Source organism: Anomaloglossus baeobatrachus, chromosome 6 (genome assembly GCF_048569485.1).
Source record: "Anomaloglossus baeobatrachus isolate aAnoBae1 chromosome 6, aAnoBae1.hap1, whole genome shotgun sequence".
NCBI lineage: Eukaryota > Metazoa > Chordata > Amphibia > Anura > Aromobatidae > Anomaloglossus > Anomaloglossus baeobatrachus.
Genome location: NC_134358.1, coordinates 426,131,303 through 426,149,227, shown reverse-complemented (window position 1 = coordinate 426,149,227; position 17,925 = coordinate 426,131,303). Strand labels below are relative to the sequence as shown.

The 17,925-nt window shown below is 39.3% G+C and overlaps 1 protein-coding gene across 4 annotated transcripts in view; it reads left to right on the top strand.

The window, feature by feature from the left end:
* Positions 1-17,925, top strand: part of ULK4 (unc-51 like kinase 4) — a 1,163,168-nt gene that overhangs the window by 395,423 nt on the left and 749,820 nt on the right. For all 4 annotated transcript variants that reach the window (XM_075315178.1, XM_075315180.1, XM_075315177.1 and 1 more), the window contains exon 20: positions 9,025-9,186. In XM_075315178.1, the coding sequence (XP_075171293.1) occupies positions 9,025-9,186 (162 nt within the window). The remainder of the gene's footprint in view (positions 1-9,024; positions 9,187-17,925) is intronic.

The window sequence follows — 17,925 nt, the reverse complement described above, 5'->3', positions numbered from 1 at the left end:
TATTTTTGATAACCAACCAAAGTACAGCAGACAGCAGAGTGTTGCAGCCCGCAGCTGGTGCTTTACCTTTGCTGGTTATCAAAAATAGGGGGTCCCCACATATTTTTTTTCCTTTTTTTTTGTCTAATTAGTTGTTCAAGCTATGTAGCTATCTTCTCTAGTATTTATCTATTTTTGCACATCTATTACACATAAAAACCCCCATACATTTCTGTATCATACTTTTCTTCCGATACATATCACATGAGTAAGACATGGCTCACTACACGTATTGACAAAACGTGGACATGTGCAGGGGGCCTTAATAATAGTCATTGGAGTAGAATCTGTATTCAGTCATTTAAAAATTGGTATGAGCGTGAGAAAACCAAAAAGATATTTTTGGGAATCCAGAAAGTATGCTATAAAAGTATTTTACCATTCATTAGTATGTGATATTCATCTGAAATAAGGAGATAATGCAAGCTTATAGAATACCATCAAAATGATTAGCAAACATTTGACCAACATTTTGTATACTGTCTTTATTTATAACAGGGAAAAGGGAAACATAAAATGAGGTGTAGCAAGCATTATAATTACTTATTTTACATTTTTTGTCATTTTTTAGCAAACAATAGGCTTTAGATATAATTTGAAAGGCAACATTAAAAAAAATAAAATAAATAAATAAAAATATACAACTCCAGGAATCCTAGCAACTATTACTATGCAAAAGAAACATACTGCAAATATAGGGCAAATTTTGCAAACAGTAAGAAAATTCAAACAACTAATATATGTAGAAAAAAAAAAAAAGAGAATAACATCAAAGGTCGTATATCTTAAGGGTTGGGTTAAATTTAAGAGACCACAGATCCCACCTCTCAGCATATCTAGAAAAGTTACCTTCCTTCAGGGCTATGTTGTACTCATATATGTTGTGTAAGGAAACCCTATCTATAACTTCTTGTATTGAGGGGACATCTATTTCCTGCCATTTGGACGCTAGTAAAGATTTAATGATCAAAAGAATATGGCAAGTAATTTGTTTACACCGCTTTTTCAACTCCTCCAAACCAATAGATAGGAGAGCTAGCTCAGGGGTCAAATGAATTCTAACTGAGGCCACCATATATATATAAGATGTTCTGTGTCTTTCCATAGGGTACCCAACAAAGGACAACTCCAAAAAATATGGAAAAAAGAGCCAATACAGCCACAACCCATCCAACAAAGACTTGAATTAGAGGATGAGATGACATTCAATCTCTGAGGCGTATAATACCATCTACTAAGTAATTTATAGTGTGTTTCCTGCAAATTAGCACAAGCACAATTCGTATATGTGTGTTTCAAGGAAGTTTGCCATCGTTTAAGCGAGAATGAGCAATCCAGATCTCTTTCCCAAGATTTCATATACTGTAATTTAGTCAATTGGAGATAATCATTGAATATTCTGTAAATGTTACTAGTTTTCCAGAAGATCTCATTAGTCAGATTGTGCAAAAGAACATTCAGTAATCTCGGATTCTTGAAGGCAGAAGTTGTTTTATCTGCCAAGAATTCACTTATCCTAACCCAATTAATCTTTTCTGTATCAGGCAGATGGTATACCTCAGCAAGAGCCTCAAATCCTAAAAGAGAATTATTTCTTAATAAATTACACATGTTTAAAATTCCCTTCTTTTTCCAACCATCTAGTTTAATACGTGGGATTAATAATTCTAATAAATCTAACGAGGCCTCTCTAATCTCGCTGAGGGGTTCGCCCTGGCGTAATAAAATATTTTGCAGTAATCTCCACGCTCTTATTTCTGCCTTGGTAGTCGGATTATCCACTAAACGTTTGTTTCTTTTTATTAAATATGACAAGATCACATCCCGTTTATGACGATTATGGCACAGGCCTTTCTCAATTGTACATCAAACTATTGTTGAAATGATCCAGTAATGTGTTTTGGGTTTGCTTGACCAAATTCGTCAAATAGGCTTGGATATTAGGCAAGCCAATACCTCCATTTTTCTTATGCTTAAATAAGCTAAGTTTAGAGATTCTGGGAACCTTCCCTGCCAAACAAAAGATGAGATCTGTGATTGTATTTTAATCAATATTTGTTTAGGGATAGTCAAGGGCAGACAACGCATTATATACAAACTTTTTGGCAGAATAAGAGCTTTATTAGAGACTATATTCCCTACCGAGGAAGTTTCAGTGATTTTTAAGGTATTCAAAGTGGCTTGAATTACATCTAAGGCGCGCCTGACATTAACCGAAATTATTTTCTGTAAATTAGAAGGGATAATTATACCTAAATATAGATAGAAGCTCATTGGACGACAAGTCGATCGTAAATTCTAACTGCAAAAAATGACGTAAATGTGGGTCTAAATTATACTGCAACATTTTAGATTTGGAATGATTAGATTGATAATAGGAAATATTAGAAAAATCTGTAATAATAGAACTAACACGCCGCAAAGACTCCAACGGATTGGTTAGCGTCAAAAGAATGTCATCCGCATATAATGAGATCTTGTATTGTCTTCTATTATAATGGATGCCCCTAATATTTTCATCTAATCTAATGGATTCAGCAAGCGGTTCTATCATAAGCGCAAAGAGTATAGGGGACAACGGACAGCCCTGTCTAGTACCATTAGAAATACGAAACTTATTTGAAAGGAAATGATTCACCAAAATCCGTGCCGTGGGGGTAGAATATAATTTTAAAATTAAATTTAAAATTTTCCCATGAAAACCAAATTTGTCAAGAGTGGCGGACATGTAACCCCAATGAATGCGGTCAAAGGCCTTTTCGGCATCTAAGGAGAGCAAAATGGTGGGCAGTTTCTCTTTTTCTACATGGGACACAAAAGATTAAGTAATCTTCTAGTAGCATCTGAAGCCTGTCGATGTTTAATAAATCCAACCTGATCCATATTAATTAAACTAGGGATAATTGGCAGCAATCGATTGACTATAAATTTAGAAATGATTTTGGTATCAGTATTAATAAGAGAAATGGGCCTATATTTAGAAATGTTTAAAGTATTGTCTGTGCTCTTTGGGAGCAAGATAATGTTGGCTACCAGCATTTCATCCGGGATATTTGTTCTATTCAGAAAATAATTTATGAGCTTGGTAATATAAGGGCATAGAGTTGTATCAAATGACTTGTAGTACTCATTATTAAACCCGTCAGGACCAGGTGATTTTTCTAACTTTAACTGTTTAATAACCGTCAATACCTCCTGTTCAGTGGCAGGCTGATTAATAATGTCCAAGTCTACCTTATCAATAACAGGAAGATGTAGTTTTTCTAAAAAGGTATTGATCAGCTGTGAAGTAGGCTGAAATTGATTGGGGTTGTCTTTCAGATTATATAATTCTGAGTAGTAAGCTGCAAAAGCCTCAGCAATGTCACCAGGATGTTTGCATAGTGAACCCGACTTGTTGTTAATCGCGAGAATTCTCGTTTTTTGTCTATCTTGTTTCACCCTCCGCAACATCAATTTACTTGGTTTATTAATAGAGTGATAAAAACGTGTCTTACTAGCTAGTTGCAACCGATTGAACTCTCCAGCCAAGCAAGATCTCAATTGTAGCCGCAGCTCCATTAGTTGTGAGTGAAGCCTTTGGGTTGGTCGTAGAATCTGGAGGCTCTCTACTTGTGCTATTTCATTACTTAAAGCTTTGATTTTTTCTGAGTTTTGTTTTACGATTCCTTTTGTTAAGTTCAATTAAAATCCCTCTAATAAATGCCTTATGCGCATTCCCTAACAGGTGAGGTTGGATACTATCTTTGTCATTATTTTTGAAGAACTGCAACAGAGCTGTTTCGATTTCTTTCCTATATTTCTTATTTTGTAATAGATAGCTGTTACATCTCCAAATTCTCGGACAATTATTGGGGAAGACTTCATTAACTTCAAAATTTATTGGGGAATAATCCGACCAGGTTCTCAAGCCTATTTGCATGGATGTAAAAAAATTAATATGGGCAATAGGAGTAAGGACTAAATCAATTCTGGAAAAAGATTGGTGTGAATTTGCCAGCCAAGAATCTAGAGTCTGGAATCTAAGTCTTGTAGTAGAAGTGGAGTCAACTAACTTATTTGGGATTAAATTAAAGTCTCCGAATAGAATTAAAACACCCTGTGTTTTTTCTTTTACAACTGGCATGAGTCTGTTTAGAAAAGGGATCTGGCCAGTATTAGGTGCATAAAGAGTAACAAGAGTGTAAAGAACGTTATTAATTTTACCTACCAGAATAATATATCGACCAGAACCATCCTCATGCGTATCTATAAGTTCAAAGGACACCGAGTCTCTAATCAATATCATAACTCCCGCCTTTTTCTTTTCGCCACATACCGTGTTTTCCCAAAAATAAGACACTGTCTTATATTTTTTTTGCCCCCCAAAAAAGCACTAGGGCTTATTTTTGGAGGAGGTCTTATTCTTGGAGAAACACAGTTGGGGGTAAGTTTACCCCCCAAAAAAGCAGACCCCCCCACTTCCCAGGAGACTCATACTCACCAGTCCAGGACGTCTGCGTTGTTCCCAGGTCCTCCTGTGATCTCCGGTCGGTGCTGCTTGCCGTCCTACCCTGCTGCTTGTTGACACACACACAGAAGATCCCACACAGCAGATCACACTCACACACACACACAGCAGATCACAGATATACACAGCAGATCACAGATATACACAGCAGATCACAGACAGCCGATCACAGATACACACAGCCGATCACAGATACACACAGCCGATCACAGATACACACAGCCGATCACAGATACACACAGCCGATCACAGATACACACAGCCGATCACAGATACACACAGCCGATCAGATACGCACATCCTATCACAGGCACACACAGCCGATCACAGATACACACATCTCATCACAGTCACACACACCCGATCACAGATACACACATCCGAACGCAGACACACACAGCTGATCGCAGAAAAACACAGCCGATCGCAGACACACACAGCAGATCACACACACACACAGACACACACACACATCACATCCCATCACATCCAGCACTTACGGCAGCAGGGAATGAGAGCAAGTCACGTGTGCGGCCGCAGGTCCTGTTCGTCGCGCTGCACCGCACTGCCTCTCAGGATTCTCCCGGCGAGAAGAGATTGGTGTCGCTGGATGAGGTGAGTGTGTATGCGATCCGATGTGTGTGCGATCCGATGTTTGTGTGTGTGTGTGATTTGATGTTTGCGTGTGATCCGATGTTTCTGTGTGCGATCTGACTGTGTGTGCGATCCGATGTTTGTGTGTGAGATCTGGTGTGTGTGTGTGTGTGTGAGAGAGCTGATGAGTGCGGGTGTGCGATCACTGCAGGTCCTGCTGCTCGGCGTCTGGTGAGTATGATTGCCGGGTGCCGCTGTGTATAATGAAGTGTCCTGCAGTATCTGTAACTTTTTTGGCTGCACGGACACTTCATTATTGATCCGTGACTAGGGCTTATGTTCGGGGGAGGGCTTATATTTAAGCCTTTCTCCGAAAATGCTGAAAATCCCTGCTAGGGCTTATTTTTGGGGGAGGTCTTATTTTTGGAAAAACACAGTAACAAGAATTTATGGGGAAAATGTTTATTCTCAAATCTAGGCATAGCATATCTTTTAAATTTGGTTTCCTGAACACCTATGACGTTCAATTTACTTTCAGTAAGATACTTCCAAAGCATGAATCGGCGCTGAAGAGAATTCAGACCCTTGACATTATATGATCCAATTTTGATTGTCATTAACGAAAAGGATAAGTCAGGTTAACAAAATTACTGAATGCAAACATATGAAACATAGCAAAGTCTCTGAAACAATCAGCATCCTGGAGAAAAAAGAAAACCTGCAAAGGAGGGAAATAAAATGTAAACAGCACACACAAAAAAAACAATATTAAAGTCACTATAAATGAAACAGTAAATATCACCATCCTCTTAGCCTCTTTTATTCAGATGGAGTTAAAAATCCTCGACTGTCAAGGAAAACTCCTATGGGAACAGAGTCAATAGGCCAAAGTCCTGCCATACTCTCTCTTGGTAATGGTTGATGGTTGTGGTTGAAGGAACTTCTCCTCTTCCACTTTTCTCATGCCTCCATCCTAAGATAGTTTTCATGTACCTAAAGGAGGAGGGAAAGGGAGAAAAAAAAAACAAAAAAACCAAACTAGATCCTGTAAGGAAGCTGCATAAACCGGAAACTAGTAAGAAAAAAGATATTCCATATCAGGCACAGCAAAAATTCAGATCGAATCTCCAAGATAATCTTTTAAGAACTTCATGCCCTCTTCTGAAGATGTAATTGGTATTGTCTTGCCATTATGTTGTATAAGAATTTGACCAACATTTTGAACTACACTACTACTTCACAAGAATCTAGTATCCTTGGGTTTTCATTGTCAAGCCCAATTCACAACTAATATTTGTATCTTATCGCTAGTTCATGGATGAGGCTTCCAATGTTTTCTAGAAGTATACTTTTGGTATGTAACTTAAGGCCAGTCCTCTTCAGAGTTCACTCTTTTACCTTTTTTTTTTTTTCTTCCCCTTTTGATCATTCTTCTTTTTAACTTTTCTTAATCATCATTCTATCTTTGGCTTACCATCACCTCAATTTCCTCTCAATGTTTAGGGTTGCTTTACTTAAGACCTGAGATGAGCGGACCCAAACAGTAACGTTTACTGTTCGCATCACTGCAAGTGATTCATATTGAGCTGATCGCCGAGCGTACACTGATCACAGGGATGCTCGCTCGAGTGTTTTGCCTACATAAAGCACCCAAACTCCTAACTCAAACACAAATAATTTTGTAAAGTCAGCATTTGGTATGAACACTGATCTTTAACGTTCAAGTCTGCTCATCTCTAAAGCGGGCTTTACAGGCTGCGATATCTGTACCGATATCGCTAGCGTGGGTACCCGCCCCCATCTGTTGTGCGACTCGGGCAAATCACTGCCCGTGCCGCACAACATCGCCCAGACTCGTCACCCGTACTTACCTGCCCTGTGACGTTGCTGTGACCGGAGAACCGCCTCCTTTCTAAGGGGGGCGGTTCGTTCAGCGTCACAGCTGCGTCACTGAACCGCCGCCCAATAGAAGCGGAGGGGTGGAGATGAGCGGGACGATCATTCCGCCCACCTCCTTCCTTCCGCATTCTGGCCGGGAGGCAGGTAAGGAGAGCTTCCTCGTTCTTGCGGTGTCACACAGAGCGATGTGTGCTGCCGCAGGAACGAGGAACAATTTCGTTACTGCTGCAGTAACGATATTTGAGAATGGACCCCCATGTCACCGATAAGCGATTTTGCACGTTTTTGCGACGATGCAAAATCGCTCATAGGTGTCACACGCAACAGCATCGCTAATGCGGTCGGATGTGCGTCACCAATTCCGTGACCCCAACGACTTCGCATTAGCGATGTCGTAGCATGTAAAGCCCCCTTTAAGCTTATCACTCGAATGAGCATCACTATTCTCGCGTATGCTCAGCCCAGTGCGAGCATAATGCAGTGTGTGTATGCTTCCCACTGGGGATAAAAATGACGTTATTGGATCTAGTATGTAAAAAAAAAAAAAAAAGTTAAAAACTCAGCCCTGCCCCTAGAATTCCCCTTTTTTGGCTGGCTGATTGTCAGCAGAGAGCCAAACTGCCCAATCATTGACTTCCAATGGGTTGTTCGGGTCAGAACTACCGAACCTGAACTTCAGTGTTTCAGTTCATTTTAGTCTCTGGCTGCAGGACATTGCCAGAGGCTCTGGAAGAAGTGAGAAGCAATCTTCAACTACTTCTGTCTCATCTTTTGCTAGTTACATATCGCTGAACTTGAGGTCAATGCAGTAAGCAAAAACATTGTCATTGTCAATGCTTCTTTAGAACTGATCGCCAGGGGTATGTCCGGCATTGCAATGCTGCTGGGTGCTAACAGACCTAGATGAGCTCTACCAGTAATGTGTGTCAAGGCACACAAGAGGGAGCTGTTTTCCCCTGTAACTGGAGCTTATAAGAATGCCCCAATCACAGTGGGGAAAAATACACAATATATAAATGAACTATGTTTTTCAGAGATATTTTATGACCACTTTGGGGACAATTTATGTGAAAAAACAAGTATACAATATGTGTAGAAAAACATATGAAAAAAAAGCAAAAACATCCCCACTGCTTAAAAAAAAAAAGTTCTATTTTTTTCATACAAAACACATTTTTAATAATAAAAAAAATAAATAAAAAGAATACCTACATATTTTAGGTATCCAAATAACCATAGTAAGCTGGAGAAAAAATGTAATAGGTTATTTGTTATGAAGCCGGAACAATCAAAAACGTAAATGAAAAAAAGAAAATCTTTTTTTTCTTTTTGTTATGTTTGCAAAGCAAATCTCTCTCTCTCTATCTGTATATGTGTATGTATATGTGTATGTATGTGTATGTATATATATATATATATATATATATATATATATATATATATATATTATGGGCAGCACGGTGGCTCAGTGGTTAGCACTGCAGTCTTGCAGCACTGGGGTCCTGGGTTCAAATCCCACCAAGGACACCATCTGCAACGAGTTTGCATGTTCTCCCTGTATTTGCGTGGGCTTTCTCTGAGTACTCCGGTTTCCTCCCACACTCCAAAGACATACAGATAGGGACTCTAGATTGTGAGCCCCAATGGGGACAGTGTTGCCAATGTATGTAAAGCGCTGTGGAATTAATAGCCTTATATAAATTAATAAAATGATTAATTATTATTATTAGATATATAATAATAACACTCTAATTTATATGTAGCCCAAAATAGCGTTAAAGAATAAGACACTTTGTCCTTTTGTCCTGCATAGAGCAAAGCCTAAAACCGTTACTTCAGTTAAAAAACAAAAAAAAAAAACAAAACAAAAAAAAAAGGTTTCAGCTACTTATATGAAAAAAGGCAAAAATGGCCTTCATGCATGGTCATTGAGTGAGTTAATGCATCAACAGGTTTAAGTATTTTCTTTTTTTATTACATAGGAAGAACCCATAATTCATCATATGACTGCAAAAATTATTGAAAACGTCTGTACAACAGTAACTTCACATGTCCAAGGATTCATCAATGCAGAGATTGGACCTGCACTTTGGTATTTGTTCACACACTCAACAGTTGATTCTCTCAGGATCACAGCCATGTCGGTATGTATATCCATGCTTTTGAGGTCATTTTAATCTCTTCTAACAGTCATTATGTGCATTTTCATCTGAATCCCATTCATACTTGCAAACATTTTATGATTGATTACAATTTATATCTTATGGCGAATTTAAGGCTAGGGCCCCACTTTGCGTTCACCTACTTGCAGTTCTAAACGCACGTTTTGGGCTTAATTGATTTGACCAAAATTACCTTTCTCAGAAATTTAGCGCTGAAAACGCATGCGTATTTACCACGTTTTAGATGCGTTTTCAGCACTTTTTACCTGCTTTTCCACCTGCGTTTTGATAGATGTGTTTTGAACATCAAAACACTGCTAAATAAAGTTTAAATAGTCAAACTCAATGAAAAAATTTGAAAAAAAGAAACAAATCTATATTTTTGTGAAAAATAATGAAAATAGATTAATTTAATGAAATTATAGCGGTAATATGATATTTAATGGAAAAATAGCAATAATTTATTAAATTTCTTATTTTTAACTGTCGGACTATGTGTGTGTGTAAGGGACATATGAAATCATTATTTTGATGTCCAAAACACATGCTTTCTGCACTGGAAAAACAGGTAAAACGCAGAAATTTGCTGGAATCTTGTTTTTTGCCGTTTCTCATAGACTTCAATGTTAGCAAAACGCACCCAAAATGGCAAAAACAATTGACATGTTGCTTCTTTGAACGCATGGTTTTTGCCACAAAATATGCAAATTAAAAGCAGCGTTTTAAAACGCAAAGTGGGGTCTAGAAATCCCCATTTTCCATAGACTTTGCTGTGAAATCAAAACGCATGCATTTTGGCATGAAAAAGGTGCTTCTCAAAACGGACCTAAAAAGCACCAAAAACGCAGGTGGAAACGCAAAGTGGGGCCCTAGCCTTAATGTCTAGTAGTCTGAGTGGATCTTCCAGTTCCTCTAGTCTGCCATTGTAATGTGTGGCTTTTTTCTGAATTTTATTTAACTAAATGACCCCTATAAAAGTGAAACCAGCATCGATGTCTATAATGATGAATCGTAAGTGTCCTAAACAATCTATTTCTAAGTCCAATATTTCTGCATACAGAAATTTTGAAGTTCTATTTATTTTGCTTAGATCCATAAAGGGGAGAAATCTGATAAAAATAAATAAAATATTTTTAAATATTCAAATATTTTTTGGCAAAAAGGTATGTGTTATATAGTGCACTTTGTCAGGATGTTAAAGATGCCAAATTCCATCTAGTAGTGAGCAGCCGTGAATGGAGGGGCTGCATGAGTGCAAGACAGAAGTCCTCCCTGCATTGCACTAAAACTGTCAGGCTGATTGAGATGGATGTTGATTCTCAGTCAGCTATCTTCTCTGTAAGTCCACTCCGGTCATTGTCCTGTCAGGTTAATTGTACAGAGTAAGGAGAATTCATGATGACTGACAGGAAGCTGCTCTCACCTGATATATGTCTCGGATAGATTTTCTTTATTCAGTCCATCCTACTTCGTGTCCTCTAAAATCTAGGATGGGTGCACAATGATTTATGTCAGTTGTCATCTTTAAAATCCTGACAGAGTGCACTAGATAATGCATAAATGGAGGTATTTAGAAAAAAAGTAATATTTTAACGTGTATTATTTATTTTCTTTATTTTATAACACTTCTCAGAGAACCCCGTTAAAAATTCACTCCCATGGACTCTTTTCATTTATTTTTTTCCACCGAAACCTGTGTAAATTTTAGAGTATTGTCAGTGTGGTAATATAATCATTGATCACTGTCTTTTCCAGTATTATTCCGCTCCTCTTCTAAGTAACATGATGGCATGTCAGACTCTCCAGATGACAATAGGGCTGATGCTCCATAGACTTACAATGTTAAAGCCAATTTTGGGTCACACAGGGTGCAGAGTAATTTGGAGAGTGTGAATTGCTGTAATTTGACTCAGAAGAAGAGCAAAACAGTGTTGGACATCGGACATGATAGCATTTGAGGAGTATATTAACACACTGACACTACACAGGTTACAGGGTACATTTACACAGGTTAGGGGGGGAAAGAGTTAATAAGAGTGCTTTTTTAAGCCCCAGAATGATAAAACTGTATAGTTAAGACCTTTTGCTCTTTTGGTCCCCTGTTTACATGAGGAGCTCAAGACAATTATGATTTTGAGGCCTGGATAATGACCTGATTATCTGATGATTTGCTTGTTCATCGGTTGATCTTTGTCTTGTTTGCTGAGGCCAATGATCTGAAGCAAACATTCTTACAAACACTTTTTAGGTTGATTATTGGACTGTATGAAGTAGTCTTCAAGACGTGTAAATTGATGACCTGTTCTTAATATAAGTCAGATTGTCGGGAGCCTTACACTTGACACTTCCACTTTTCAGCGGTTTGCAGTATCTAGTGCTGCTGGATGTGCACTGCTGGGAAAGTATAGCTCAGCACTTTGTGTAGTGGACATTCTCGGGTACTCCAGCTCCTTTCCTATTCAAGTGGCTAGTATTTTCCCAAAGACATAATGAGTGTTTTACTCCAAGGAACTTGGACTTCTTCTGTGGAGCACATTATGTTCTGGTCACATATTGGTCAATTGAGCACCAACTCCATGTGTATTCCAAACTTTGCATCACTTTTTATTTGTTGTGTTCCTTTCTTGTTCAACCTTGGACTGGAATTGTGACATTTTACTACCATCTGTGCCCATATTCTCAAGGAGTTTGATAAACTAATCTTATTCGGCAAAGTGTTTAAAACTAGTATTGCCCAGTTGAATTGAACGTCATATACATAGCTAGAGAAATGGACTGAATGTGTTGGTCTTTGTTCCTTACTATACTAGTATATAACTAGAGATGTATACACTTACTTCCCCAGATTTGTGGCCCCATAAAAATTAATAGTGTGCCGTAAGTTTCTCTAAAAAAATTGCTGTGCTGTAAAACATATGGTACAAATTGTTATCATTTTCTGTAGTATTTTAGAGCAAGCATATGTCTTTTAAGTATCGCCATAAAGTGTTTGTCTTTTGTGGGCAGCATCTATTACCTGTCTACTGTTGTGTCTGGCTAGTAGCCGTTGTTGAATCCATAAAACAGCAACATTTTATAAATGAGCTCATCCTACACTTCTGTCAAATTGTATAGTCCATTATTATAGCCCTTTTATTCTGTCTAGTGATGTCTTCAGAGATTATATTGTCTTCTTACCTTCAATATTACAGGGCCGGAGTAAATGTGATTTATGTGTTTGTCCTGATTTGTTTGTGGAAGTTTTTTTGTGAGTCTGCAATCCTGGCAGCACTGTATGGTCTGTCTAAGGATGGTACTTATTTTATTTCTTCCTAAGATGATTTTACTTGAATCAGTTTGAACCGAAACACGTAAATAAAATGCTGTATAGTGTCTATGATGTACAGGGGTTATGGAGCCGAGTCAACTGAAACTTCTAAGTGCTTGCTAGCGTTCCACAGCAGTAAAGATCTAACTGTATGTTGCACTGGCGAACACAGACAGAAAAGGCCCCTTGTGCAAGAACAATAAATGAGTCCTTTGCAGTCAAATAGCTCATCATTATACACAATTCCAACTGATTTGGAGGTAGAAATGGGCCCCCTTACTTCTTGAACCCCTGTGTGGCTGCACCAATGATTTGTCTGCCCCCGATACAGTTGCTAAGATTATTGCACAATGTCCACTTAGAATCATGTCTGGGTCCCATTACCGTATTTTTCGGACCATAAGACGCACTTTTTTTCTTCCAAATTTGGGAGGAGAGTGTGGAGTGCATCTTATGGTCTGAAGCTGCGGGGTAGGGAGCTGTGGGGAGTCAGCGCTATGCAGTGGGATCACAGGAGGCAGGGAGGGTCGCTGCTGCAGGATGCCGGCAGCTGGAGAAACCACGTGTGCCTGCTGCTTAAAGTAAACGAATATTCATTAGCTGCTCCCAGCCCACCTCTCTCTGCAGTCAGTGGGTGTGAGGAGCAGCTAATGAATACTTGTTTAATGTAAACAGCGGTCACACATGGGTGCTCCAGCCCCCGGCTTCCTGCAGCGGCTGGGGAGACTGGGTGTCCGCTGTTTAGGAGGCAGGAGCAGGGTGCCGCTGCAGTCATGTCTGGCCCGGAGGAAGTGCAGATCACTCTAGTGTCCGGGCCAAAGAACGGCATACCTTCACAGCACAGCCGCAGTCTCTGTGCTGAGGGCTCAAATTACTTTCACTTTGATCCTTCCTCTGCACTAGAAACAGTCTCCCGTAGCTGACAAGGACCTACAGTGATGTAATGCAGAAGGGTGGGCCAGAGCAGCACAGAACGGCACAGTGCCCTGCCTCTTCATTACATCACTGCAGGTCCTTGAGATATGGGAGACTTTGTTTGTAATTCCAGGACCAAACTGAAGCATGGTGAGCATCACATCAGTAAAAGTAAGGCAATAAATAATATAGTATAAATGCATTACTGTACACCTGGATGGGGTTGGATCATATATATATATATATATATATATATATATATATAATATATATATATGTATATATATATATATATATATATGTATATATATATATATATATATATATATACATATATATATTTACACACACATACACACACTATATAACCACACACACACACTATATAACTATACACACACACACACACTATATAACTATATACACACACTATATAACTATACACACACACTATATATCTATATACACACACACTATAACTATATGCACACACACACACACACACTATATAACTATATACACACACACACACACACACACACTATAACTATTTACACACACACACTATAACTATATACACACACACACACACACCAGAGTGGAGGATCACACATATAATGATGGGGAACATACATATTCCACGATGGGGGGCCATATATACCTGGAAGGTACCCAGAATGGAGGATATGAGGACAGAATTTGGGGATATTATTACCTCAGTAACACTGTCAGCAGTAAAATAACAGTCGGTCATGACCACATTCTTTTACTTTAATTTTATTTTTTTTCTATTTTTTCCTCCTCTAAAACAAGGGTGCGTCTTATAGTCCGGTGCGGCTTATAGTCCGAAAAATACGGTAATTGGAATAGGACCCGGGATTGAAACTTACTGCTTGTAATATAGCTGTGTGGAAATCTATTCCATCCAGTGTGCAGCTCTCTGCATGCCCAATGTTCTGGTAGGAAGGTATGTCTGTAAAGTCTGGAGATTTTGCATCTATTTTTTATGTTAATGTTAGGTTGGCTGTTTGCATGTTGGTGGGCGTCATGGCAGGTCTCCAGAGCTCATGGGGGTTAATTCTTCTCATACCTCTGCACCCAAGTGAGTCCCTCGTACTCCTGGGCATACTCCAGCTCTCCGTCGTGTCACCTACAAGGTGCAGACCTATTGCGTGTGCTCGCTCTAGCTGTGTTTTGCTCTCTAAGAGACTCATTTCAGGTTGTGGTATTGCTGGGAGATGAGGTGCTATCATTCCCAGTGATTATGCAGGAGTCCCGGGACGCCAGGTCTGGTCCTCTAGTGTCCACTGTTGCCTGGGGATATGGGATACCATGTCTTCTGGTTCGGCAGGGTGGTGGGAGATTCCTTCCATTCAATCATCCTAACCCCCTTCTTTTCCACTCTAGATTGAAAGTGGAGTCTGGGTGTTACCTCAGTAGGTCAGCTGATCTATGAGTGGAATATTTAACCCCACCATCTCCTCTGCTCAGTGCTGATTATTTTCTGTTGTGTTTGGGTAGTAAGGTTAGTATTTGTGCTTCTGCTGGTTCGTTCTCAGCTCTGGTCTTGTAGTTTTGGCTTTGACCTAACTTTTGTTTAGTTTTACACTGCTTCTCTAGTTTGTATTAGTGTGTTTGATCTGACTGTGACCTGTGTGCCCAGCCACCAGCCACCCCGCTACTATCACATGGGAAGGGCTCTGCCAAAGTTCCCCCCTCTAGGACAGGAAGGCGGGCGAAAAATACCGCAGCCCTTAAGGGTGTACAGTTGTGTGAAGGCTAGCACAAAGTTTGTCTGTCATGCTATGTTTGCTGACCTGCAGTCTGATCATCCCATCTTTACCCTTGCATTAATATTAAAAGGGTTTTTCTACGAATAACAAAATTCTGAAACAACTCTAAAATTATTCACCATTTCCTCAGAGATGCTGTTTGGGTCTCCTACCGCAACTGTTAACCTGCGCAGTGAAGTCAGCTATGTGTGACTTACCAGCTCACTATGTCACACATGGAGCAGACTCGGACAGAAGCGGGCCCCTGTGCAAGATCAGTATATGGGCCCTTTGCAGTCTAATAGTTCATCATAGTGTACCCTTTGTGTGTCTATGATAGAAGCTTGTTTCTGCTTTGGGGGTACAAGTAGGCTCCTTCAACTCTTGGCCTCAGTGCACCAATGATCTGTCCGTCCCTGTGTCAGACGATGAATAAAAAATCTTCATCAGTTACACATCGCAATTCACATCACAGTACTAAATGAATCCTAGGCTACTAAACTAAAGGCGGCGTTACACGCAACGATTTATCGTGTGATCGCCTGAGCGATCGCACCCGCCCCTGTCGTTTGTGCGTCACAGGCAATTAATTGCCCGTGTCGCACAAAGTCGTTAAACCCTTGTCACACATACTTGCCTCCCTAACGACGTCGCTGTGGGCGGCGAACATCCATTTTCTGAAGGGGGTTGGGATGTTCGGCATCACAGCGACGTCACACAGCGGCCGCCCAATAGAAGTGGAGGGGCGAGATGAGCAGGACGTAACATCCCGCCCACCTCCTTCCTTCCTCATTGCCGGCGGGACGCAGGTAAGTTGTTGTTCGTCGTTCCCAGGGTGTCACACGTAGCAATGTGTGTTGCCACGGGAAAGACAAACAATCGGCGCGTAGAAGGAGGAATGACATTATGGAAATGAACGACGTGTCAACGAGCAACGATAAGGTGAGTATTTTTGCTAGTTAACAGTCGTTCGGAGGTGTCACACGGTACGACATCTCTAACGATGTTGGATGTGCGTCACGAATTCCGTGACCCCGACGACATATCGCACAATATATCGTACTATGTAATGCCGCCTTAAATCTCACCAATGCCTAGCTGTCCAGGTGTAATACATACAGCCCAGCATTTCCAACATATGCCTCATTAAGGATGTCATGACGCAGGAGGATTGGTTCACTTGCACTTTTACATCTGGATGTCAAAGGTACAAGGTTTACATCTATCCACCACTGCACTGATTTTTTTTTCTTTCCACAAGCACCTAAATAAATAAATAATAAAGACACCCAAGTGCAGAAAACCTGACAATGTAGAATTTTTCTTGTACTGATGTAATTAAATCTAGCGATTGTAAAGTGACAGCTTTTCCTTAGTGTTTCTTAATGTCTCAGAATTGCAGATAATGGTTTCATAATTTCCCTATTCATAGAATACTTTTTACCCATGAAAATATTGAAAGACTCTGCAGGAAAACTCTTCCTAAAAAGATACAGTAATTACCTTTTTACAATGGCATTAAAAATACTGAAGAAACATTAAGGTATGGAATAATGACAGTGTCACTTTCAGGGTCAGCTACATGGAAAATCTATGAATTCGGTGACAGTGGATTCAGATAATTAATTTGCCAAAAAGGGTAAAATAATTAAAAGTTGAAACCCCAATTTAAATCTAGTTAATATAGTGTCTTGCAAAAGTATTCATAGCCCGTGAACTTTTCCCCTTTTTCACGTTACATCCAGAAAATTAAATGTATTTCATTGGGATTTTATGTGATATATCAACACAAAGTAGCAAGTATTTGTGAAGTGTAAAGTTAATTATACTTGGTTTTCTAAATATTTAAGAAATATAAATCTGAAAATTGTGATGTACATTTGTATACAGCCCCCTTGAGTCAATATTTTGAGTTAAGGGGGCTGAATACAAATGCACGTTACAATTTTCAGATTTATATGCTTTAAATATTCAGAAAACCACATATTATTTCCTTTACACTTAACAAATACCTGCTACTTAGTGTTGGTATATCACATAAAGTCCCAATAAAATACATTTAAGTCTGTGGGTGTAACGAGAACAAATTGTGGAAAAGTTCACGTGGTATTATTACTTTTTCAAGACACTGTATATTAAAGGGAATTTCCAGTTTCTGCTACCTTTTCCACAAGTTATTTAATCAATTTTACTGTAGCTCGGAGGACGTCTGACCGCTGAGACCCGCAATGGCTGACTTTAGTCATAATTAATATGAAAAATATATAAATAATGATATTAAAGTTTGGATACATTTCTCTTTTCCATTATGAATGTAAAACCGTTTCAAAACCACAGAATAATCCTACATTAGAAACTTTCCAAGCTGAGGGATTGTGTGTTGTTGGGCCAGGGCACCCCTCTCCTCCATTTATCCTTTCCCCTTAGCCAAGTCAGGAAAAGCCAAGCGGATATTAGATGGACAGTGCTACTTACTACAGTCCCTAGTAGTGCACCAAAGATTTTCTGAAGTCTTACATTACATTATTGATACGTCTTTTTTAATTGTAATCCATTATATTTGCAATGATATATATATTATTATTTCAAGTAAAGTGTACCTGATATTGCAACAAAAATCTGAATGCACTCCCTTAAAGGGAACCTGTCACCACTTTTTTGGCCAATAAGCTGCGGCCACCACCACTGGGCTCTTATGTACAGCATTCTAACATGCTGTATATAAGA